This window comes from Hyperolius riggenbachi, chromosome 6 (genome assembly GCF_040937935.1).
Source record: "Hyperolius riggenbachi isolate aHypRig1 chromosome 6, aHypRig1.pri, whole genome shotgun sequence".
Lineage (NCBI taxonomy): Eukaryota > Metazoa > Chordata > Amphibia > Anura > Hyperoliidae > Hyperolius > Hyperolius riggenbachi.
The window spans coordinates 319,474,012-319,500,413 of record NC_090651.1 but is presented as its reverse complement, the minus strand read 5'-3'; the positions used below and the strand labels follow the sequence as shown (position 1 = coordinate 319,500,413).

Below are 26,402 nucleotides of genomic sequence, written 5' to 3'. Positions count from 1 at the left end.
TTTAAGAAGGGCAAAAAATCTGATCCAGGAAATTATAGACCTGTAAGTTTAACATCAGTTGTATGCAAACTATTTGAGGGGTTACTAAGAGATACTATACATGACTTCATAGTAGAAAATAATCTTATTTCTCAGCATCAACATGGGTTTACTAAAGACAGGTCCTGTTTGACTAACATGCTCAGCTTTTATGAGGTAGTGAATGCTAATATGGATATTGGGAATGCTGTAGATGTGATATACTTGGACTTTGCAAAGGCCTTCGACACTGTTCCCCACAAAAGTCTGGTGCAAAAGTTGAGGATGCAAGGACTGGGGAAGAGTCTGTGTTCATGGATAGGGAACTGGCTAATGGACAGAAAACAAAGAGTTGTGGTCAATGGATCATACTCAAAATGGGAGACTGTTAGCAGTGGGGTCCCACAGGGGTCTGTTCTGGGTCCAGTGCTCTTCAATTTATTTATTAATGACCTAGTAGATGCAGTAGTGAGCAATGTTGCTATTTTTGCAGATGATACAAAATTGTGCAGAATCATTAACTCTCAGGAAGATAGTGTCATATTGCAACAGGATCTGGATAGGATGGCTATATGGGCACATACATGGCAGATGAAATTCAATGTTGACAAATGTAAGGTCATGCATTTTGGACGTACTAATGGTCTAGCACCATACAAAATAAATGGGATACAGTTGGGGACATCAAACTTGGAGAAGGACTTAGGAGTACTCATTGACAACAAGTTAAATAATCGTACTCAATGCCAAGCAGCTGCAGCTAAAGCTAACAAAATTTTGGGATGCATTAAAAGGGAAATAAAAACTCGAGATGCTAGCATAATATTGCCCCTGTTTAACTCTCTAGTAAGGCCACATCTGGAATATGGAATTCAGTTCTGGGCACCACATTACAAAAAAGATATTGCAGTTTTAGAGCAGGTGCAGAGACGAGCAACAAAATTGATGCGTGGGATGGAAGGTCTCACTTATCAAGAAAGGTTAGATAAACTGGGTTTATTTAGTCTAGAGAAAAGACGCCTTAGAGGGGATCTAATTAACATGTATAAATACATCAGAGGGCAATATAATACCTTGGCGGATGAGCTTTTTGTCCCTAGGCCTTCTCAAAGGACTAGAGGACATGATCTGCGCATGGAGGAAAAACGTTTTAGCCATTTATTTAGGAAAGGGTTCTTTACAGTAAGAGTGATTAAGATGTGGAATGCATTGCCACAGGAAGTCGTTATGGCAAACTCTATACCTGCATTTAAAGGGGGCTTAGATGCTTTCCTTGCGTTGAAAGACATCCATGGCTACAATTACTAGGTAATGCCTAATGATGTTGATCCAGGGATTTTATCTGATTGCCATCTGGAGTCGGGAAGGAATTTTTCCCTTTAGGGGCTAATTGGACCATGCCGTGTAAGGGTTTTTTCGCCTTCCTCTGGATCAACAGGGATATGTGAGGGAGCAGGCTGGTGTTGTACTTTATACTGGTTGAACTCGATGGACGTATGTCTTTTTTCAACCAAAATAACTATGTAACTATATGTAACTATGTAACAATGTAAATAGACGGTGGTTTTGCAGCCTAACAGTCTCCTTGCTGCGATCACCGCTGGGAGACTGATGACGAAGCGGAGCTCTGTCATGCAAGCGGACATGCGCACGCGTTGGCAAGCGCAATCTCCTGCAAAACCCCGCCCCAGGACTTCACACCAATTAGTGTTGAGCGGTCCTGGGGCATCCATGTCAATTAGCGCGGAGCGGTTGGCAAGTGGTTAAATGAAACCGTTTTTGTTTTGTTTTTTTGCGATAGTGCTTGTTCAAAGGGGAACTTTACCGAAAGATAGGGGGAAAAGAATAATTCAAGTCATTGCAAAGTGAGAAGTTACAAAATAGAAGGTGGATCAAGAAATGATTGCTGCTCACCATGTAATTTGTTCATGTAGATTGATCCTCCGTAAGCCTGCAGGTCAGCATCTTTACTACTGGTAGACATAAAAAAAAAATGACAAACTGCCGTTATCTATACACACACCCACTAACAATGTAATAGGCTAAACATTTTATAAGTTATATACACACACACAGGGAGATGCTGCTTGTCATGGCCCTGACATCACACAATGGGAGGGGCTTCACCACAATATCAGCCACACAGACCCCCTGGTGATCTTTTAGAGAAAAGTTTACAATTACTGGTGTTAAAGTGGATCCGAGGTGAACTTTTACTCGTTGCATAATTGTGTTCCTTTCCTATTGCTTATAGGACATTCCTCAAGCCAAATACATTTTTTGTTTTTGTTTTAATACTCTAATTCCCTATAAACTAAACAAGCCACGCCCACAGCTTCTCCAAAGAGCCTTAGCAGTAGCAAGGGCTCATGGGAGCTCAGTCTGGACAGGAGGAGGGGGAGGTGTTACTAGCCATTGATTTCAGAGGCAGAGGGGAGGAGGGAGGAGGAGAGGGGATTAGGTTTTTTTCACAGGCTGAGTGCTGATGGTGCAGATAAGCCTGCCTCTGTGTAATGTTTACAGACAACATGGCCGCTGACATTGTATCACAGGAAGAAATATTCTTATTCTATTAAAGCTGTTTGCAGCTAAATTTGCTGTGTAAACTATCTAAACTTTAGATAAGATATATAGACAAGTTACTTGTTATAGTTAGTTTTTCATCTCGGATCCGCTTTAAGGGGGTATTGACTACTGATTGGGATGAACTTCAATCCAGGTTTTAAGTTAAATTAAACGGTGATATATTTGTTATCTATCTCCACATACTGAAGAGAGACAGATGGGGATCTTATTATCAATGTGATGAGGAAGTATGAAGTTCTCCACACAGCCAGTCCAGCATTCTGCCCTGTCAGTGTTATGCTGCTGCTGCTGCTGTACTTTTACTGCCGGATAACATTAGTATGTTAAGTGCATATGTGTTTTGCTGCATCAAAATTGATTTCAAGTAGAAATACTATTGATTTCTGTGTGGCTAGTTCATATATATCCATTAAAGTATTCAACTACCCACACAGAAGTGCTCAATAAGCTGAAATGCACATAAAAGCACATAGGTGTAAGTGGGGCATTTCCCTTGGATTTCAGTCCCATTTACACCTCTGTGCTTTTATGCACACATGAAACGCACATTCACTTTATAGCGCACTTATAGGTGAGTAGACTCTAAAGGGCATATCCAGTCCTAGAGGCTGAACAGTACAGCTTTAAGGCCCCGTTGTGGGCGAATTCCGAACACTGAACATATGCAAAATTCACATTAGGAGTAATAGTGCATTGGAAATCATTGGGCTGTTTTTACCTATCGCGGGAAATGGTGTGCGCTCATGTCCAGGGAAAAAATTTAGACCGCAGTATTTTCATGGGACGATGCATAGAGGAACATATAGGTGCTCCCTGCTTGAAAAACGCTGGTTTTAAGACACTTTTTGTATTGATCTGAGGAAGCGGACTGCGATCCTCGAAATGCGCTATCAAACAAGTGTTCTATAATTTTGTCTTACCCCCTTCTTTATAGAAGTAAGCCATATTATTATGTTGTTTCTACACCCACATACCTACTTTTTGGTGGCGTCCCCTCCCTCTCCAGTCATAGAGGAGCATAGCACAGGTCAGTGACGTAGCAGTAGGGGATGCAGAGGTAGCAACCGCGTCAGGACCCCAAGAACCAGAGGGGCCTATTAGGGGGCACCCCTTCATCTGTTTTATTAACTCTTTAGTGGTGCTATGCTAGTGGTAATGTTCACCTCTACACAGTATGTGCTTTGATTAGTTGTAATCATTAATAGACAGTTCTCCTCCCCACACTTCTCCGACACTGCAGCTGTCCTTGGTAGGTTTTGGTGCACCATCTCAATTGTTACGTATAGAGCGCTTGAGGGGGCTTAATATAAAACTCACACTGGGGCCCAGAGCTCCTAAACTATTGGCATTGGCAGTGGTCCCACCTACTCATATTTTGGACACGTGCATACTGATTTCGACAAATGGAATTCTGGCTGCTAGTGGAAATGAGCCCTAAGCCCCGTAACACACGTTAGATGTTCCTTGGCCTTTCTACTTGGTGAAGCGGAGTTTCCCTTCTTCCACACGGTCCTTGGTCAATGGGACGACAATCTGCAGTATGTACAGCTGTCTCATGATGTTGTTGAGCAATCAGCTAAACATCAAATAAGCTCATTATCTTCTTTTGCTCACCGTCCCTCCTCCCCTCTACGTTGAACAATACTTACTGTTCATCTCGTTTCCCAAAACATCAACCTAATGATCAGTCGGTGATCTTTAAGAGCGACATTAATGTTTACAAGACTTTAAAACGGAATTACAGTGTTGCCTGCGTACACATAAAATCCTCTCTCCCATCTCCTTATTGTTCAGATAGTTATCCTACCTGCCTTTGGCCCAAAATAATGCCTTTTATGTAAAAATACAATTCCCAGTGCAGTTGGTGGCGGCAGTGGGAACTCGTCCTCAAAGTCAATTTTGGAGTCCAGCTCTGAGTAGCTTGGGGCATAGAAAGGGAAAATGGGCATGGGAAAATTATTTTGTATGCCTGATTTGCCTAAATGGTCAAACAGATCCTGGAGCGTTAGAGAGGGCTGAGGACACGCCCATACAAGAGTTTTGGGTGCTCTGCAGATGTTACATGAATTTTGAGCCACAAACATGGTATATCTGTTCTATTTTTTATCATAAATGTAGAGTTTTTATTCTAAGTTGTAAGGAGGGGAAGCAGGATTAGGAAAAATATGGTAAGCTGTCCATGTACTTTAACACACATTTGTGAATTGGCCTCAGGAAAATGAATGAGCTTTCTACTTGAAATACAATTTGATGCAGCAGAACGTATGCAATTAAATAACACGTGTGAACAGTAGGGATTCTGGGCATGCGGGAGGACCTCCGCCATCTGTATTCCTCCAGGCTTCCTCTCTGCAGTTCCATGTAAAAGTAACAGCTATTAGACAGGCTCTGTAACCCGGACGCTCGCTCCCCCATCCCCCAGCAATTCTCACCAGTGGCGGCACGTATTGTTCAGTGATTGGCACCAGGTCTAGTGAAAATGGCTGGACTGGCCAGCTTTCTGCTCATTACTGCTGACACCTAAAAGTGATATTCCACCTTAGCTGAGAAATTAGCAGTACCCTTAGTTCAGCTCTACAAACTGCTAGGATTAATGTTACAAAAAATCCAAACCACCCACACATAGTAGGTAACAGCAGATCCAAGCTGCACCTGCCTTATAAATGGTCTGCAGAAGCCTGTCAGCAAATTAAAGGCATATTGCGTGCATTCCACCTGCAGTACCAAATTATGGAAAAAAGGTTTCTCCGGGCACCAATTGCAGAAAAGAGTCACCTTTAATAAATGCTCCCGACACCTTCTAACAATCATGCACAAAATCTAGCCTTACAGCTGTTTCACGGGATAACCCGCTTCTTCAGAGGCAGCAGATAGACGATTATTGCACCTGTATCTCCTGACCTGCCAGGTCCACATCTAGTGCCGATTTTTTCTTCAGCCTCTTCAACCAAAACAGTACCAAATTATGCAAGGGCTGAACTGACCCCAGTAACACCTCAAGTTTACGAGAGACCCTCAACTATAATAGGTTGAACTCTAGTATTGTTAGATACAACTTGCATGAAATGTACCTTCAGTTGCACTATTTGCATAATTTGCCGCAATAGAGGATGTTCGCTTCCGAAATGATTTGCATGCAAAAGCATTCCGTGCTAGACCCTTTCACCACGATGAGTCCACTACAGTCAAATGGGGCACTACCTCTAATATGTGATGTGGAAGCCAGCTTACCTGTGGGATTTCAAAAATACACAAGCTGTGCACAGTACAGGTGGGGCCTGTCCGGGACCCCGCTCTGCAAAACATCCCCCGAGGGGGGCTGGGGCAGGAGTAGCGCAGACAGATCCCCAAAAATGCTCTCCCCACCTGGGGGGGGACCATCCACAACTGTCCCCACCACCAAGGAGATTCCCCACAAAACCTCCTTCCCAGTTCATATAAAAAACACATAGGGGCCTGATTCATCAAGCTGTGCTGCTAAAGCTTAATCCACGCTTTACATAGCAGCACTCGCTGCTATGTAGGAGCGTGCCTTCCCTTAGTTATGCGCATTGCTTCCTGAGCAACACTCGTAACTTTCAATGCGGTCGGTCCTGTGACATATCGGTAGCGATACTTCACTAACAGCCGTTACTATGGCAATTAACATAGTAGCGGCTGTTAGTGAAGTATAGCAATGCGCGTAACTAATGGAAGGCAAGCGCTGCTATGTAAAGAGTTGATTAGCGAGCACTACTGCACAGTAAAGCAGCGCAGCTTGATGAATCAAGCCCATAGGTAAAAGCACTTCCCTTATAAATGGTCTGCAGAAGCCTGGCAGCAAATTAAAGGCAAAGGATTAATGTTACACGTTATTTCAGAACACTTATCCTTCCAGCACACCCGGTCATTAATGAACGGGCTTGTGCACTTCAGGTGACAACTGTCCCCCTAAAAATCTCAAACAATTGTTTTATGAATCGCACGTTGCCTTAACACTGTCTGTCAGATCGGGAGTGTCCATTCTACTGCCAATCTCTCTTAGTGCAGAACTTTGGGGCACTATCATATGCATATAGAATTGGAGGCTTAAACCAAGGCTTTAAAAAGGAGAAATAGTGGATGCCACCTCCAAAATCCTCTCATTATCTCAGGGCTGCTGACATCATCTGAGTGTCCCTGGGCTTTGCTTTCTGTACGTCAAAGTGATACTATCTGTGAAAATAATTAATACATAAAACATTCTTATCAGCGTTGATACTATTTTCCTGTCCTGTTTTGCAGCCCTGTTATGAGAAAGTGAAGAAATGGGTTCAGAGTAACATCTCTTCAGTGGGGATCTTTGGCATCTGCATCCTCATCGTACAGGTGAGTGCTCAGCGTGGTGTCGTGACTCATCAGGGCTCAGATTCATGTTATGATTCTTGTTGAGCAGGTATTTATATAGTACTGACACCTTCTTCAGAGCATGGAACATCTCACATCAGTGTTTTTTGGATATGGGAGTAAATGAGAGCAGTCAGAGGAAACCCACACAAGCTTAAAGGGAACCTGAACTGGGTAAACTTATTTAAAATAAATACAAGATGTAGCTGCAAATGAATATTACATACTTACCTCGCCAGCAGTTCCTCTCAGAATCTCACCGTTTTCTTACAGAGATCCCTTCCAGTTCTGACAAGATTTTGTCAGAACTGAAATATACCAATTGCTGTCAGTTATATATCAGCTGCTGTCAGTTACAACTGAATGTGCAACGTAATGTCCATGTTTCCCTATGGCTCAAGTGGGCAATGTAACAGTTTAACAGTGTGCTGACCAGGCAGCTGTTATGGGGTAATGCCCATTTTCAAAATGGAGGACAAAGAATTCCATCGATCACAGTGGACAAACAGGACGCAGGAGAGGAGAAAGAGATTGATGAACAGACTACATGGGAGGTAAGTATGACTGACCTTTGTATGTTTATTTTGACTTTTTATTTTCAGTTCAAGTTCTCTTTAAGAGGGCTGTGCAAATCCCAGAAGACTGCCTCAAACACAACTGCAATTTTAAGCTACATACAGACCATGAGTAACTGTCTGAAGAGATCTTGTGTGATCACGTTGACAAGACAAGACAAATAACATTTACATCGCGCTTTTCACCCGGCGGACTCAAAGCGCCAGAGCAGCAGCCACTAGGGCGCGCTCAGTAGGCAGTAGCAGTGTTAGGGAGACTTGCCAAAGGTCTCCTACTGAATAGGTGCTGGCTTACTGAACAGGCAAAGCCGAGATTCGAACCCTGGTCTCCCGTGTCAGAGGCAGAGCCCTTGACCATTACACCATCCAGCAGTTGGGCGACAGTTTACTTACAAACGCTGGAAGATTGGGAAAGTGGAGGAAGAGGAGTAGGCACCTCACCACAATTGCAATAGGGAAATATAATATATACAGTTGGGGATTTTCCATGTGAAGGGAAGGCCATTAATGTCAGGAGTCACCTGTATACCTAGTAGGCTGTCAGAGGAAACAATCACACACAATTGTTTTGAGTAACAAAGAGCCTGGTATAAATCTTCAATTTTGACTGACCAATTTTACCACCTCCAAGTAGTGTGAGAGCTTACCTACACAGTCTGTTCATAGTATTGTAAGTCTGTTGGCCCTCATTCTACATGGAGATGGTAAAATTGGCCAAACAAAATTGGACATGTGTACTCAATTTAAAGCCTGGTACTATGAGCAGATTCTGTAGGTAAAGCCTTCAAACTGCATGGTGAGGGTACAATTGGTAAGTGATTGGCCAGTCATAATTGAAAGTGTGTACCAGAGATGTGTGTACCAGAGATGTGTGTACCAGAGATGTGTGTACCAGAGATGTGTGTACCAGAGATGTGTGTACAAGAGATGAATGAAAATGAAATTTGGCCCTAGGCAAGGTAGTAGCTTTTGCTCCCCCCTTATGGTCCTTTTGAGAACCTGAGATGGAAGAGGTGTCAGAAAAAGTGGCAGTTGGGCCCCCTGACACCCACTAGGCCCCAGGCAGCTGCCTAGGTTGCCTTATGGATAATCCTGCTCTGGTGTGTACTTAGCTTTAGACTAGACTTTGTGTAGTGAGGGTTCTCACTGCTGGGCTACACTGTATATGTTTCCATGTGCTTCTAATACTCTCCTCCTACATCATATTACCCACACATCTATACAAAGGAGGCAGTAGAGTTTCCCCAGTGGGCTCTATGGTCCTCAGTAGAGATAGACAGTAAGATGCATATAATTTGTATGCAAATGTTATGCAGATTTAGTGCAGCTTGGAATTGGGACAATCCAAAGCAGTAGGAGGTATAATTGGGCTGGTCTAATTCCAAACTGCATACAATTTGCATGGAAGCCAGAATGATTAGTAACTCATTGATTTTCTCTAGTTGTTATGCCCCTACCTAATACAGTTGTTTGTGTTGGTGATTCTCGCCTTCATCCATAGTCCAATCTTGAAAACAAGAGAAATTTGTGCTAATGGTCTGTTTTGGAAACTCTTAGCTGGCAACAAATTAAAATGGAAGACTCATTTTCAATAACATTGAATTACAAAACTATATCCTGTATAATAACAACACCTGCTCCGTGTCAGTGTCCGCCATTGTGAGCATATGCTGTCAGTGGATCCACCGCCACGTGACCTGACCTGTGTTTGGCAGTGTTAGATAAGATGGCAGCCACTGTGTCTCTGGGCGCCACCAGGCGGGAGTGAAGTGGCGAGAGGGAACACCGCAATGACTGGGCAGAAGATGCGGGGGATGGCGAATGCCTCCCAGGAGGCTGGCGTCTCCCGTTCTAGCGCACATTAATGTAACGGGCCAACTGGTTTAACCACCACCCCCTTCCCCCGGCAAAGAATGGCAACGTTTGCAACCCCAAACATGTCGTCATTTAACACATGTTAAAGTTACCAGGAGGCAGAGAAAACTGCCATGTTGCGTCTGAGCGTGGCTTCACTCAGATGTAACTCCATGGGGGGGAGGGGGGGTGTCCCTTCCCATCGCCCATGTAGAGCGCTAGCAAGCAGCCAGCCGATTTAAGGGAGCAGCTGACAGGATATAAATTCACCATCTTCAACCTCCTGTGTAAAAAAGGCCTAAAACTACGTTTATAGAAATTCTCTTAACAAAAGGAGACTTTTACTTAAAACCATGCCCCCTCCCCCCAAAAAAACACCAATGTTTTGTTTTTGTCAGGCTAGTGCACTGAGACACATCGGCTGGCATAAATCTCGTTCTTTTTATCTTTTGTTAGGTATTCGGTCTGATCTTCTCGATGCTGATGTACTGCCAAGTCCTCAAGGCAGAGAAGTATTACGAATAATCCAGAATGTTTGCGAAGGACTTCTTAAGATGATCCAGAGACTTGATCTTCCGCTTCCCTGAGTGACTGGCCTCTCCATTCACCTGGATCAAAAGACTGTTACTTCAAGCTCTGCTGGGCCTGCCAGGCTCTCGTCTGTACAGGGACCAGCGTCCGTATCATTTCACCTTCACTGCTGACTCTAATCCAATAGCGGGGAAGCATCTCCTGTATATGAGAAGCTATTGCGCTGACCACATCATTACAGCTTTCCTGAGGCAGCTTTCGTATCTATACAGAGCCTCTATAGTCTGCTCCCAGCTAGAGAATAATGACTTTTCTCTCCTTTTTTGAAAGCACCAAAGCCATTAAACAAACTTTTTGCCTAGTTATGTGGAAACATTGCCATTTGAAAACATGCCCAGTGATATGCATGGCACTGCCAGTTACATACCATGCAGATTTGTTAGTCGTAGCACAGGGCGTACAGCCCGAGACGGAGAAACCGCTCGATGAGCAAGTTGCACTCCAGTTCTGTATGACTGTTTTGTATTTAACCTAAATCAACTAACAAAATGTTGAATTAAAGTTTCCTCCTGGCTTTCATCTTCTACAACAGACTGCCACATGTGAAAGATGCTATGGTTACCAGCAAGGTCGGATTTATACTTTTTGTGCCCCTAGGCCAAATATGTTGTGACTCCTTTCTTGTGCCCCTCCCATTCCATGTGCTGCCCCCTCTTCCAAGTGTATTATCCATGTATAGTAGCCCCTTTCTTTCATGAACCGCTCCCTTGAGCATCAGTTTCCTTTTTCATGTGTTGCTCACCATTTTCACCCTCCTCTGTCCTATGTAGTAACTCCTCCTTCATGTCCAAGCGCCCCTTGGCCTACAGCCACCCAAGGCCCGGGCCTTTGTAGCCTTTCCAGAAATCCGGCACTGGTTACCAGGATCTCCATCTTCTCATTGCTTCCTGAATCGTTTACCATTCCCCCTGATTCCAGCACTGACCTCATTGACCCAGCCATAGCTTCGCTCATACTTATCAGAGCTTCATAAGAAGACGGCGAACCACAGAATCAAGAAACACATGGCACCTGCTCTATTCCAAAGCACATTCTTTTTGACAAGCCATAGCTCCATGTCAGGAGTGGACCACAGGAACGTTCCACCAAGTGTGACACACGAAATCCTGATTGTAGAATTGTCCTCTTAGATCCACATACCCAAAATATCACCTGGCAATCTGTAGCAGATGGAGGCTTACAGAAGCAAGGAAAGAAATAGGCCGTATGATCAAGTGTCACATGGAATCCTGTAATTGTTTCTCACTCTAGACAAAAAAATTGCCAAGCTCTGTATAGTGCGACCATGACTGTATTATGAAAAAAAACCCCTTAAACTTGCCTCTAGAAGGAACCATTACGCCAAGCTATTATATACCTGCAAGGGACTTTCTCCTTCATGCAGTCCTTATCTGTCTGTGTTAAGAACACTGAGCCTGGGCTGGTGGAAATAGACAGTGCGGGCTCCTCTGCCTTGTTGAGATGATATGGGTAAAGCTGAACCATTCACACATATCCTTCAAGCTTGGTCTACATTTCTGATGTATTTCCATGGAATGAAGTGCCAATTTGTACGTAGTAGTGGAACATTCAGACTCTCACTGTCCTTTCACCACTATACTGGATAGTCATGGATAGATGTTCTCCACTGGTCTGGCAGCAATAGGCTAAGAGCTCTGGCTTCCAGATGAGTTTGTGGTGTCAATGGCCAGAGTTCCTCATACATTGTTATGGAGAATCCACTGGAGGGCACAAGGCACAAGTATTACTGTATATACAGATTCCTTTGTGTGAATTCTTCATATAAATGGAGGACATCACCTGTTGATTTAACTACAGTAGACTCTCAGTTATCCGGCACCGACGGGGATCAGCTGATGCAAGTGTGCTTCCTGTTTGCTTGAGACTCAGTGTTAAACATAGGCCTAGCTAATACAGTACTATACCCCACTCTATACAAATACCACAAACTCTGTATGAAATGTTAAAATACAGTCATTGAAAGTATAGTAACCTTGGGGAAACCGTGAAACCCAGACCTGAACTCAGTCCTTCTCTCTGCTCTAAAAGATACACAACAGCATAGTAACCTTTAAACAAAAACATTTATTAGTTGCAGCTGATACAAATCCTGCACTAAATCTGCAGTTTCTACTTCCTGATTCATGGAAGCAAACATATTGTTTACAGCCTGTGCTTTCAAATGGGCTTATTTGCCTTATCTGCCATAGGCAGTCATGTGACACAGGGGAGGATCAAATTACAACTTAAGATTTGACACAAATAATGGGGCATTAGACTGCCTAAACTCTCTAAATACATACAGGGTGCATTTCTCTCTGTTTTCCTTCTGTCCTGTGCAAGAGTTTGGGTTCACTTTAAAGCACAGCAGACCACACAAACAGTCTAAAACAATGGTCTGTGAGTACTGCTGGTTGGTTGAGACTGTTGATTAGTTAAAGTGAACTTCCAGACTAAAAATCTACTCAGCAGCGCTGAAAAGGCTTGGTGTTTCTTTAACAGTTTTGCAGCATCAGAACTTTGTTTTTCTTAACCAAGCCTGATTTTTTGCTGCACAGAAGCTAAGCCCCGCCCCATCAAAGAAAACTGCCTGGGCATTTTTATCCTGATGCTGTGCAAAGCATGATGGGATTTCCTATGTTGTTATTCACGTTGCCTAGCAATGGGGAGGGGTGATCTGGAGTCAATACACAGGACAGTTGGAACTGTGTCTCATGCTCCCTGTCACCTCCATTCAACTAAAAAGATGGCTGCCCCCATGAAATCACAAACATTTGCCTGTTGTTTTAAAACCGGGTGGGTAAGAGATTATATTACCTATCTATTTTAATTAACATAACTAATGTAACTTAACGACAGTATGTTTGTTTAGGCTGAAGTTCCTCTTTAAGTTCAGATAGCGGAGACTCTACTGTACTTTGGATTTCAGATATGCTCTTGGCCTGTCCAGGGTTGGGGAGATAGCTCTGCACCTTTCCATCAGTTTTTCTTTTTTATGGAGGAGAGGTTAATTCAACATGTGTGTGTGTGTCTGTGAAACTTCCTGTTATAATCGTGGTCTATATAACGGAAGCCTTCAGATTATTTTATACTATTGCAAAAGTAGTATCAGATGCCAGTGTGCTGTAAGACCAGGGCCGGGCCGAGGCATAGGCTGGAGAGGCTCCAGCCTCAGGGCGCAGTGTAGGAGGGGGCGCACAATTCATTCAGCTGTCATTCCTAATTGTGTTTGAAGCAGAAAGAAATAAGAAAAGGGGATACATGGCAGTGACTGCAAGCCAGATAACTAGATATTAAGGTGTTGGGGAGGTTGTGGGCCCTGTGGCGCCTCTTAGTGTAATAGCAATCAGTGTGTGACAGCTGGGGTGGCAGGGATGGAGGGGCGCACTTTGGTTTCTCAGCCTTGGGTGCTGGAGGACCTTGTCCCAGCTCTGTGTAAGACTGACCACCTTCTTCGATCTGCCTGATAGGGTAAAGCACATTATAAGGGCATTAGCATGCTAGCCAAGCTATCTATATAGTATCCTGTGCAAAATAATATTGCTTTTGCTTTACATCCAATCTTGGACCTTTTAAAAGAGTATATATATACTTTTGTAGGACAGGACATTAAACTTAAAGGGGTATTCCACTGGAGAGGTGGCAAACTGCTCAGCCTGAGAGTCACTGCACTCTGTCTCGAGGTCACTGTGATGGGGTTCCACCCTCCTTTTAACTATTCCAATAATGCAAAATTAATAAAAAAGTAAATGAAAGTATGAAAATGTATGTGTAGTGACTATGACAGATAGATGGACCTGGACAGATTTATCAAAACCAGTGCACAAAAAAGTGGAGCAGAACAGGTGCAAAAGCAGATCAGGATCAGAATTCTTGTTCTGGATATCAGCTGCTGACCCTGTTTCATAGATCTTGCCTGTCTCACGTTTTGAGGCATAATAAGGCCCGGTTCACACTTGCGGTTCTCTGCCAAACGGACCGGATGACCTGACCGGATCCGGATCGGAACCGTACGGTTCTGATCCGGATCCGATCCGGATCCGGTCAGGTTGCATCAGGTGTGCATCAGGATGCGATCCGGATCCGTTTGGCAAGAGAGTAGAAATAAAATTAAAATGTTGGGGTCTGGGAGGTCAGCAGAAGGTGGACCTGTGGAATCAGGCCCTCCGCTGTTTAGAACTCACCTCCACCTCCGACATACTGCCAACATCTCCAGCACGTTAAACGTCACTGCTGCTCCACTCCAAAATGCTTGCCAATGTGTCCCCATCCAAAATCGCCGCTTCAATACACATAGGAAGTGGGGTAGAACATCCGGATTTTATAGCCAGTGTGTTGTGCGCTCTCCGGTTCTCATTGGTTTGTATTGGCCGAATGCAACAGTCCGGCTCCGCTCCGGATACGTCTGCCGGAGGAGCCGGACCAAAAAATAGCGCATGTTGGATCTTACGCCGGATCCGGTCCGGACGAAACGGACGCATGTGAACGGACGCATAGACTTTCATTGCTATGCCGTGCGTCCGTTCCGTCTGTTCCGCATGCGGTCCGGCTCCGGCACGGCGATTCCGGACGACGACTGCTAATTTGAACCGGGCCAATGGGTAATTGTGTGGATGATCTACACTTGTAGTTATTTATTATAGTAAGGAATGTTTCCACTTTCTCTAAGAGAAGCATCTACACTTTCAAATAAGGGGTGTCTCTAATTATTCTTTACTTATAATAAGTAGAGACACCCCTTATTTGAAAGTGTAGATGCTTCTCTTCGAGAAAGTGGAAACATTCCTTACTGGACACAGCTGATACTATGAAAGCTTTTGCCAATATAACATGACAGGTAATGGTGTTTAACACAATTACCTTTTAGGGCAAAACTGAATTGACCTGGAAAAAAAAATAGATACTTAACTCTGTAAAGAGAAGGCTCAGGAAACCCATAGAGCCTCCTTGGTCCTCTCTCTCTCTGTGTCCTTGCTTCACTGGTGGGTACCACTAAAGTTCTGCAACCAGCTTGGTTGCATATATGTCTTCTGCCTTCCTCAGGCTGCCTTTGAAAGTGCTCGTGTCCCTGAGAACTTCCAAAGACTGCAGATCCATACTGTGCATGCACATCAGGGACGTGAGGGCTTCTGAAGCCTGTCAAGGAGTCCCACAGGCACGGACATTCCATAGGGGACAGCGGTGGAACCAGGGGACCAGAAGAGGAATGGGAAGGCTCCATAGGATCCTAAGCAGGGTCATAACTATAGGGGGCAGCCACTGCTACCGCAGGGACGCCCAGAGCTGTGAGGGCCCCAACTACTAACTTTCCCTTCCTCTGATACAGACCATCCTCCTGATCAAGTGTTTTTGTGGCTACACTTGTTATGGGTGTAAAGATCATGATGGCCACACTTGTTTTAGAACCCTTGTGAGATGGTCCCCAAGGCCATGAAGGTCACCAAGGGGAGGCAAGGGAAGGGCCTGTGAACGTTGGCGGTGCTCTATCAAAGTTGTGCGGGGGGGGGGGGGGGGCATGATTCGTAGTTATGCCACTGATCCAAAGCCTTCCCTCTCTATAGGTGACTAAATCAAACAAACACAGAACATTTATATTGCGCTTTTCTCCTGGTGGACTCAAAGCGCCAGAGCTGCAGCCACTAGGACGCGCCCTATAGGCAGTAGCAGTGTTAGAGTGTCTTGCCCAAGGTCTCCTACTGAATTGGTGCAGGCTTACTGAACAGGCAGAGCCAAGATTCGAACCCAGGTCGCCTGTGTCAGAGGCAGAGCCCTTAACCATTACACTATCCAGCCACCTGCTGGCTGACTAAATAACGTATTTTTGCAGCTTGCTTCAGTATTGCTTTAATATAGAATTTATTTCAGTATTTACATAACGGTGGAGTCGTGCTTTAACAGCAAAATACCAAAGGCCCTTTCAGTAACTGAAAGAAAATTTAGTCTGGTCATCTATTCTATTATTTAATGGAAACCAAAGGGTTTTTTTTCCATAAAAGCCATACATTTTGGTTTATTTGTGGCAAGCTGATCACATGACCTGGTCACGTGACACATGAAGAAAGGAGGGTGTCAGCCGTATTGCACAGTCACAAGTCCTATTACTGCTTTATTGCCTCTCAAAGTGAAGGTTCATACACACGTGCCACTATTGCGTTGGTATGATATGATAGTTGGGTGTGTGTACGCATGGCAAACGATCCAACTGGCAAATCAACTCACATGACTGTTGGGCTGAGATTGTTCAGTTGGCCACTTGTATACAAGTTGTTGTACTTGTTATGAATGTGGCCATATCGTGCAGTTCGTCATTCTGCTTGAGTGCACAGTATGCAAATTGGTCATTCAGTTGGTTGGTGCGTGGAAAATACAAGTTGTCCAATCGCTTGGGCGGTCGGTCATGTCGTGGAGTTGGCCAAGCACTTTGTTTGACGTGTGTACGAGCCTTAGATATTGCTAGTCAGACTCCTCAGTAGAGCTAGAAAGGTCTTTGTTGCCCATCGAAAGCAATCAGGATCCAGATGTTGCTCCTTCAGGGCTGGTGAGAATGTAGAAGCCTACATCTCATTGGTTGCTTTGGTCAACAGTTTCATGGTATCCTTTCTACATCCGCTGTGTGCGATTGGCTGTAATCTGTGTACATACTATATATCACATCATGTATTTTTTCCTTATCTGAAGTTAGCTTGGAGTGTAAATATTAGCGGTAACTGAGCACAAAGTATGTGAAGTGCTCAGACTTGTGTTATATATCAATAAAAACTCTAATTATACAATGTCCTGGTGTCAGCAATGGATGAGCTATGAGTGCTTCCCTCACATGTGAGATGTTATCTGGTATGTAGGGTAATTTATGTAGAAAGGGATCGGAATGTTCTTGTACAGCCCAGGACACGGACAAGTGGAGTGTACTAGCCCGGGGAGAGGGCACATTTTACATTAGGGGGGACAGCGCGGGGCGGCAAGGCATCTGATCCAGCGTCATAAGACCGATGCATGCTGAAATCGATTGGGAATTGGTCTGTGGTGTATGGGCAGGCAACAGATCTCTCTCCGATCAGATTTGATCTGAGATCTATCTCTTGGTCGATCTGCCCATACATCTTCTGATGTATGGGCACCTTAACCACCTGGGCGTTACGGACGAGCTCAACTCGTCCAGTAATGCCGCGGTCGATTGCTCGGGCCCTGGTGGGCCGATTTGGATAATTTTTTTTGAAACACGCAGCTAGCACTTTGCTATCTGCTTGCCTTACCTGCTCGCCACCGATGCGCCGCTACCTGCTACGAAAGTTGCCTCCCCACCCCCCGCAGACCCCTTGCGCAGCCAGGCCAATCGGCGCCAGGCTGCGCTATGGGGTGGATCAGGACTCCCTGTGACGTCAGGACGTCGATGACATCACTCCGTTCGTCGCCATGGCGACGGGGGTAGCCCTAAAGGAAATCCCGTTCAGAACTGGATTTCCAGATGGGTCTTCACACCGGCGGCGATTGGAAGGGAGGGAGCAGGGAGGGGGGAATGATACATGATAAAAAAACAAAAATTGTGCGAAAAAAAACCTCCCACAGCCGCAGGAATCGCCAGGCAGGTTAAGGCCGGTAACACACTTGTCTTTCAGTTTTCTGCGTGCGTTTTTCTGCACAACAGGGGCTTGATTCACTAAACCGTGATAACTCACATCACGGGTGCGCTAGCGATTTCACGCGCAATAGCAAATTTTCACATGCAATTGCGTGTGAAAATCCGCGGGTGATATGAGTTATCGCGGTTTAGTGCCCCATGTGTGTTTGTATGCTGAAAAATGCACTTTTGTTGCAGCAGCAGCTAATGTAATCGATAGAGAAAAATGACAAAATGTGCAGAAATATCCTGCAGAATGTCAGGTTTTTTTTTTCTGTGCACGAAAAACGCATTAAAGGACGACTATCTTGAAAAAGTAGGCAGTTAAAATCTGACAGAAACGACAGGTTTTGGGTCAGTCCATCTCCTCATGAGGGATTCTCAGGGTTTGCTTTGTTTTCAACAGCATTTCCTGAACAAACAGTTGCAAAGTCTAACTGATAAAATAGTGTGCAAGTGATTAGGGAAGCTAGCTGGTATCTTACCATTTTGGCAATTAAACTGCTGTACAGGAAATGCTGGAAATGCTTTTGAAAACCCTGAGAATCCCCATGAGGAGATGGACTACCCTATTAATAAACAGGAGTTCTCAGTTTTCCTGTGCAGAAAACACACACAAAAACAAAGTGTGTCCCCTGCCATAGTCTATTGTTGCAATAAAAACACTTTGGAAAGTAAAATATACAGTAGATCATGGAATGATCGTTTCATCGAGTGATTGAACGTGATCTATCAGCTTATGTAACATGATGTATATATTCAGTACTGTATGATTAGATTAGGAGGTTTATGAATATAGAATAACAGGTGCGTCAGCTCTCAGGAGATTCCCTTCTGTTAACCTCGGATCCTATAAAATACATTGAATTACCTGTTCCATCAATAGACGCTGTCAGGTTTGGACGTTTACTTAGCAACTTGCCAAGGTTATTGTGTTCCAAACGTTGTGGCCGGGATCAATAGTAGTCTGCAGTGTTAACTCCTTGGCTGTCAGATGGAATGGGGACTAGCAAGGTCTGAGGGCAGTATAACATCTCATTTATGTTACCCTGAGGAGAGTGAATGTTCCACAAGTACAGGAGAAACATGGTTATGATGATTGAGGACAGCTGGGTGTAATTACACTACAGTGTATGGGGTAGCCTGTGTACACAGAAAACTCAAATGTTACAGATGTCTACATCACAACTAATGCAACATTCTACACTGTAACTTCTACATTCATAAATGTGCACATAACCAAGATTTGTATTATAGCAATATGCCATCTATTAGACGTGTACGTGTGTGTGGCAGCTTAAAGGACTTCGGACGTAAACGAAAAAATCTTTCTCTTTTTACTCACCTGGGGATTCTTCCAGCCCCGAGCAGCAGTCTCAGTCCCTCGCCGCAGCTGGTCCTGTGCAGTTGTTTTGTGCAGGCACAGTATGCGGCAGATGACGTGGACGCACGGCAAGTGCCCGCGCAGGCCCAGTAAAGCCAACCCCGCCAGCGGGTCGCCATCATTGCGGGCAGCCAGTGGGACTGGACACCTAGGACCACCAGAGCTGCGGCAAGGGACTGAGACAGCGGCTCAGGGCTGGAAGAAGCCCCAGGTGAGTAAAAAATAGATTTTTTTTAGTTCACATCAGAAGCCCTTTAAAGGGGACCAGAAATGAGAGGGATGTGGAGGCTGCTATATTTATTCCCTTTTAACCCTCTGGGCGATGCAATTGCATCGCCCAGGAGGGGGTGCAGCACTTTTTTTTTAATTTTCTATTTTTTAAATCATGTAGCGAGCCCTGGGCTCGCTACATGATAGCCGCTGCGCAGCGGCATCCCCCCACCCACTTCGATCGCCTTCGGTGATCAGAGTAAGCAGGAAATCCCGTTCAGAACGGGATTTCCTGCTGGGCTTCCCCGGTCGCCATGGCGACGGAGCGGGGTGACGTCACCGATCCACTCCTCAGCGCTGCCTGGCACTAATTGGCCAGGCTGCGCAAGGGGTCTGAGGGGGGCTGCGCGGCACGGCGGGTAGCGCCGGATCGGCGGCGATCGGAAGTTACACGCAGCTAGCAAAGTGCTAGCTGCGTGTAACAAAAAAAAAATTATGCAAATCGGCCCACTAGGGCCTGAGAAATCCTCCTGCGCGATATACCCAGAGCTCAGCTCGGGATTATCGCCCAGGAGGTTAACAACTTAAAAACCACAGGCTTTACACCCCCCCCCCCCCTTCCTTGCTGCAGGGCCGCACAACTCAGCATGCAACTGATTCCCCTCCCCCCCCCTCTTCTGCCCACCAACGTAGATTTCTGTTGGTGGGCTGTGATAGCTCCCAGGTTGTTTATTTATTTCTATAAATATTTATTGTTTTTTTTTCCAATAAATAAACTAATTTTTTTAATCAATAACCCCCCCTCCCGTCTGTCATAGGCTTCAGCCTATGGAATGCTGGACCCCCAAGCTCATTGTTCCCCTCTTTACCCCGCTTCATTGTGTCCTGTGCAGTCATCACTCCTTTGTTCCCTGAGAAACAGTTTGCGTCACTCCTCTATAGCAGAGCAAGGTGTCTGAACAGCACTCAGGCTCCAAGCTAACGACTGAGGGTTTGATTCCCAGCCCCTTCAGATGACGACCATTGTACGTGTGTATGCAGCCTAAACGTAACATATAGACATACTACACTTTTGATGACTGGTGATTATCAGGTGTCAGTTTGACATCTGTATAGACTTCCCTTTTTCTGTGTCCCTGAAAACACGATTGGGAATCAATTGGTTCCAGCTGACATTTTCAGACAATTGCTTTGACCTTGGGAACTGTTTCTCCTCTCCCTCCCTCACTACGTTTGCGTTTTTCTGACTGCACTATGGGGCTAATGGGGAGTAAGTGGGTGAACTGGGGGGTGGTTTGGAGGTTGTTTCTTTTTTATTATTATTTCTAATTTAACAAATGTATTAGTACATTAAAAGGTCTTCTAAATAACAACTGTTATATTGTATCACAAAAACAACTGAAGTGAGAGGTGGAGGCTGCCATATTTACAGTGGTTTGCAAAAGTATTCGGGCCCCCTTGACGTTTTTCACATTACTGCCACAAACATGAATCAATTTTATTGGAGTTCCACGTGAAAGACCAATACAAAGTGGTGTACACATGAGAGGTGGAATGAAAATCATACATGATTCCAAACATTTTTTACAAATAAATAACTGCAAAGTGGGGTGTGCGTAATTATTCAGTCCCCTTTGGTCTGAGTGCAGTCAGTTGCCCATAGACATTGCCTGATGAGTGCTAATGACTGAGTGCAGCTGTGTGTAATTTAATGTCAGTACAAATACAGCTGCTCTGTGAAGGCCTCAGATGTTGTCTAAGAGAATATTGGGAGCAACAACACCATGAAGTCCAAAGAACACAGGGATAAAGTTACTGAGAAATTTAAAGCAGGCTTAGGCTACAAAAAGATTTCCAAAGCCTTGAACATCCCTTGGAGCACTGTTCAAGTGACCATTCAGAAATGGAAGGACTATGGCACAACTATAAACCTACCACAACAAGGCCGTCCACCTAAACTCACAGGCCGAACAAGGAGAGCGCTGATCAGAAATGCAGTCAAGAGGCCCATGGTGACTCTGGACAAACTGCAGAGATCTGTCCATAGGACAACTATTAGTTGTGCACTGCACAAAGTTGGCCTTTATGGAAGAGTGCAACAAACACAATTGCTAACTTCCAACTAGAGCAATCTCCTGTCTTTATCTGGTCAGCAGACATCAGTCAGCCGATCAGGTGTACTGTTATACACCATTTGCCTGCTGTACCAAATCTAGCAGGAATTGCATTAATTAGCATTCAGGTGGGAGGCTTCGGTTGGATGCAATCGTAGATTGCATCGTTTTACAGGACGCCCTGTGTAGGCACATCTCCCACACGTTCCCCTCCCTAATGAATACTAATTTATGCAATTTCTGCTAGATTTGGTACAGCAGGCAAAGGGTGTATAACAGTACACCTGATAGGCTGACTGGCGTCTGCTGACCAGATAAAGTCAGGAGGTTGCTCTAGCTGGAAGTTAGCAATTGTGTTTGTTGCAGTTGGCATTCAGTTTAGAGGCAGTGGGGGTGAGTTCCCTGGAGGTGAGAGGTCCAGGGCTTGCCCACACTTCCCTCTAGAAAGCGCATGGTGGTTTGGGGGCGCCAGCTAGTGAGAGAAACCTGGGGCCCCCGGCTGTAGTGCGGACCAGTGTTTGCAACTTTATGGAAGAGCGGCAAGAAGCTCTGCATAATATGTTGCCGCTTTATAAATACAATAAATAATAAGAAGAAGAAAGCCATTGTTAACAGAAAAGCATAAGAAGTCCCGTTTGCAGTTTACCACAAGCCATGTGGGGGACACAGCAAACATGTGGAAGAAGGTGCTCTGGTCAGATGAGACCAAAATGGAACTTTTTGGCCAAAATGCAAAACGCTATGTGTGGCAGAAAACTAACACTGCACATCACTCTGAATACACCATCTCCACTGTCAAATATGGTGGTGGCAGCATCATGCTCGGAGGGGCATCTCTTCAGCAGGGACAGGGAAGCTGGTCAGAGTTGATGAGAAGATGGATGGAGCCAATTACAGGGCAATCTTGGAAGAAAACCTCTTGGAGTCTGCAAAAAACTTGAGACTGGGGTGTAGGTTCACCTTCCAGCAGGACAACGACCCTAAACATAAAGCCAGGGCAACAATGGAATGGTTTACTTTAAAACAAAACATATCCATGTGTTAGAATGGCCCAGTCAAAGTCCAGATCTAAATCCAATCGAGAATCTGTGGCAAGATCTGAAAACTGCTGTTCACAAAGGTTGTCCATCTAATCTGAGTGAGCTGGAGCTGTTTTGCACAGAAAAATGGGCAAGGATTTCAGTCTCTAGATGTGCAAAGCTGGTAGAGACATACCCTAAAAGACTGGCAGCTGTAATTGCAGCAAAAAAAGGTGGTTCTACAAAGTATTGACTCGGGGGCTGAATAATTACGCACACCCCACTTTGCAGTTTTTTTGTTTTTTTTAATGTTTGGAATCATGTATGATTTTCGTTCCACTTCTCACGTGTACACCACTTTGTATTGGTCTTTCATGTGGAATTACAATAAAATTGATTCAGGTTTGTGGCAGTAATGTGACAAAATGTGGAAAACTTCAAGGGGGCCGAATACTTTTGCAAACCACTGTATTTCCTTTTAAATAATACCAGTTGCCTGGCAGCCCCGCTGGTCTATTGGGCTGCAGTAGTGTCTGAATTAAACCAGAAGCAAGCATGCAGCTAATCTTGTCAAATTTGACAATAATGGCAGAAACACCTGCTGCCTGCTCATTCGGAGTCTATGGCGAAATGCATTAAAAGATATGGGAAAGGGCGCAAAAGAGAGTGAGCGATCTGGACAATACGGAGGATTCAAGCTGTAGGTGCGGTGGACGTTGGTACACTCGCTGTGGGTGGTAGATGGATCTCTGGGGGGTGGGAGGGGGGCAGTAGGAGTGCACTCAGATAGGCAATCAATAAAAATGGCCAGATACCTCACTCTGAGCTTGATTGACTAAGGAACAGGCTGCAGTCCTTTTAGAAAGATTTAGTTCCCTTTGTAGTTTGAACAGCAGGATGACACCATCCAAGCAGCAGCATCCCCACCCACAGAGCCTGAAAGTCTCTTTGTATACAGCAGCTCCTGGCCATTTCATCAAAATGTTAACAGGATTGGTGGACCAGTCCAGTGAAAAAAGTAAATTAAAACCTGACAGAACCCACAGGTTTTGGACTAATCTATCTCCTCAAGGGGGACTCTCTGGGTTTTCCTTTGTTTACAATAGTATTTCCAGAACAGCAGTTGCAAAGTCTAACTGACAAAACTGTGTGCAAATGAGTTGGCACGCTGGCTGGTATCTTACTATTTTGGCAGTTAAACTGTTCAGGAAATGCTTTTAAAAACAAAGAAAACCCAAAGGAACCCCCCCCCCCCATGAGAAGATGGGCTAGTCCAAAACCTGTCAGTTCTGTCAGATTTTAACTGCTTACACTTTTCGCTGGAGTGGTCCTTTAATAACGGCAGATGCCTCATCTTACAACCCTCCCCCCCCCCCCCCAAAATACAAAAAATGGAACGTGTGTGTGTTGCTGGATCCACACCATACAATTTTTTGGCAGATTTTCCTGCCAGATTGATTATTTCCAGTATGTCCGATCCGAGGATCGATCGATTTTTTGTGTGTGCAATTTTCTGATCGATTTCCATAGAAACGAATGGTAATCGATCAGAAAAATTGCTCAAAAAATCGATTGATCCTCAGATCGGACATGCTGGAAATAATCGATCTGGCAGGTAAATCTGTCAAAAAATGGTATGGTGTGGATCCAGCATGTGTTTATGTGTGTATAGATCTGTGTTGCGCTGCTATCAGATAACATGGTCAGGGAGAATTGTAGCGTTCTGATTATTTTCCAAACTTTTGTTCCTTTTTAGGGCCTTTTTCCACTAGCCTGCGATTTGCAATTTGATTCTGATCGCAAATCGCAAGGTACATTAAACTAATGGAAACTGCAGCAGCAATTTCCATTAGTGCGATCCGATTGCGATGCGATTTTGGTCCAAACGCAATCGCCGTCCTGCCGCGTTTTGGATGCGATTGAGCTCTACTATACTGAGTGTAGTTCCTCAATCGCAATCGCATGGTGGAAATTGAAACGCGATTGCGATCGCGATTATGATCGCAATCGTGATCGCATTTCATAGTGGAAAAGAGCCCTTAGAGCTGTGCCTCTTCCAGTCACAGAAGCTTATATTGATAAAGTTCAGTCTTAAAGAGACACTGAAGCGAAAAAAAAATTATGATATAACGATTTGTATGTGTAGTACAGCTAAGAAATACAGCATTAGGAGCAGAAACATAAGTCTAATATTTGTTTCCAGTACAGGAAGAGCTAAGAAACTCCAGTTGTTATCTATGCAAATTGCCATTGAGCTCCACGACTTTCAAAGTCGCAGAGACTCTGAGTTCTAAAGGCTGTTATCTTAACTGTATTGTTTTTTGTTTTTTTATTTTTTGCAGAGAACAGTTCAGGACAGGTCAAAATCTCACTGCCTGTTCTGTAAAAACATTTAGAATGCTGAGTAGTGTGTAAACTGCAGATATTAAAGAATGATGCGATGTTATTAAAAAAAAGCTGTATAAGGGCCGGTTCACACTTGCGGTTCTCTGCCAAACGGACCGGATGACCTGACCGGATCCGGATCGGAACCGTACGGTTCTGATCCGGATCCGATCCGGTCAGGTTGCATCAGGTGTTCATCAGGATGCGATCCGGATCCGTTTGGCAAAATATAGTAGAAATAGAATAAAAATGGTGGGGTCTGGGAGGTCAGCAGAAGGTGGACCTGTGGAATCAGGCCCTCCGCTGTTTAGCACTCACCTCCACCTCCGACATACTGCCAACATCTCCAGCACGTTTAAAGTCACTGCTGCTCCACTCCAAAATGCTTGCCCATGTGTCCCCATCCAAAATCGCCGCTTCAATACGCATAGGAAGTGGGGTAGAACATCCGGATTTTTAGCCAGTGTGTTGTGCGCTCTCCGGTTCTCATTGGTTTGTATTGGCCGGATGGTGCAGTCCGGCTCCGCTCCGGATGCGGCTGCCGGAGGAGCCGGACCAAAAAATAGCGCATGTTGGGTCTTATGCTGGAGTCCGGATCCGGTCCGGACGAAACGGACGCATGTGAACGGACGCATAGGCTTTCATTGCTATGCCGTGCGTCCGTTCCGTCCGCTCTGCATGCGGTCCGGCTCCGGCACGGCGATTCCGGACGGCGACCGCTAATGTGAACCGGGCCTAATTGAAAATAAAATATGAGAATATTTTTTTTGCTACTAATGTTCTTGTAATTATCCGTACTACACAACCAAGTCATTATATCATAATTTTTTTTTTTGCTTCAGTGTCTCTTTAACGTAATTAAGTTGTCAGGAAGGACCAAGGATTGGCCGCTTGCAGACCCGGGATCAGTGGGGGTCTTGGCCTCCCTGACACATGGCTTAATTATCTGGCTGGATGCTTTGCACAGTTAGCTGCTAGAATGCTCCTGGGGTCTCTTTTACACTTTAGCATCTCCATATGCCCTTCAGGCTACAGTGTGCCTCCCTCACTCTATCAGTCATCTATGAATGTAATAATATCGTAGCCTCAGCACTCTCATTATGAAACTGGTAGGTTGAGAATCATATAACTCTTGTTTTAATAAAATACAAGGGAAAATGTGAAACTGTATCAGTACTACAGATGTCGTTATGTAATATGATGGGGCTTGATTCACAAAGCAGTGCTAATGTTTAGCACGCAATGTGACGGGCGCAAAGGTTTACGCTCATAAAGGTTAGCGCACGGTTGCATGCGCGCGCTGACTCGGCAAAGTGCGTGCATTACCGCGTGACAACCTTCGGCTGCGCACCCACGTACATCTTTACGCACGCAAACCTTCTAACGTCACATTGCGTGCTAAATGCATAGCACAGTCGTGTGCTTTGTGAATCAAGCCCATGGTATTAAAAATCATCTCTCCATTTCAGTTTGGAACCAGCTGTGAGTTACTAAAAGGGCCAATCACTGCCAATACCATTTTTCATATTGGCCATGTAAGTATGGAATCAGTGTAATCTCTAAATATGGCTTGCCCAGTTTGCCTGTGTAGTAGTCATAGTCCTGTACAGTCATTTTTGCGCCTCCTCTGCCCCTTTAATTCTTCCAGTGCCCCTTTTTGTGCCTCCTCTGCCCCTTTAATTC

At 44.8% G+C, this 26,402-nt stretch overlaps 1 protein-coding gene and 1 long non-coding RNA gene across 3 annotated transcripts in view; one reads left to right on the top strand and one right to left on the bottom strand.

Moving 5' to 3' along the window:
- Nucleotides 1–16,762, top strand: part of LOC137521716 (tetraspanin-4-like) — a 181,149-nt gene extending 164,387 nt beyond the window's left edge. For both annotated transcript variants that reach the window (XM_068241373.1, XM_068241372.1), the window contains 2 exons: nucleotides 6,868–6,951; nucleotides 9,855–16,762. In XM_068241373.1, coding sequence (XP_068097474.1) covers nucleotides 6,868–6,951; nucleotides 9,855–9,923 — 153 coding nt within the window. In that variant the 3' untranslated portion in view covers nucleotides 9,924–16,762. The remainder of the gene's footprint in view (nucleotides 1–6,867; nucleotides 6,952–9,854) is intronic.
- LOC137521717 (uncharacterized) overlaps nucleotides 1–26,402 on the bottom strand; it is a 108,226-nt gene that overhangs the window by 18,040 nt on the left and 63,784 nt on the right. The window contains exon 2 of the long non-coding RNA XR_011022184.1: nucleotides 1,933–1,991. This is a non-coding gene — a long non-coding RNA (uncharacterized lncRNA). The remainder of the gene's footprint in view (nucleotides 1–1,932; nucleotides 1,992–26,402) is intronic.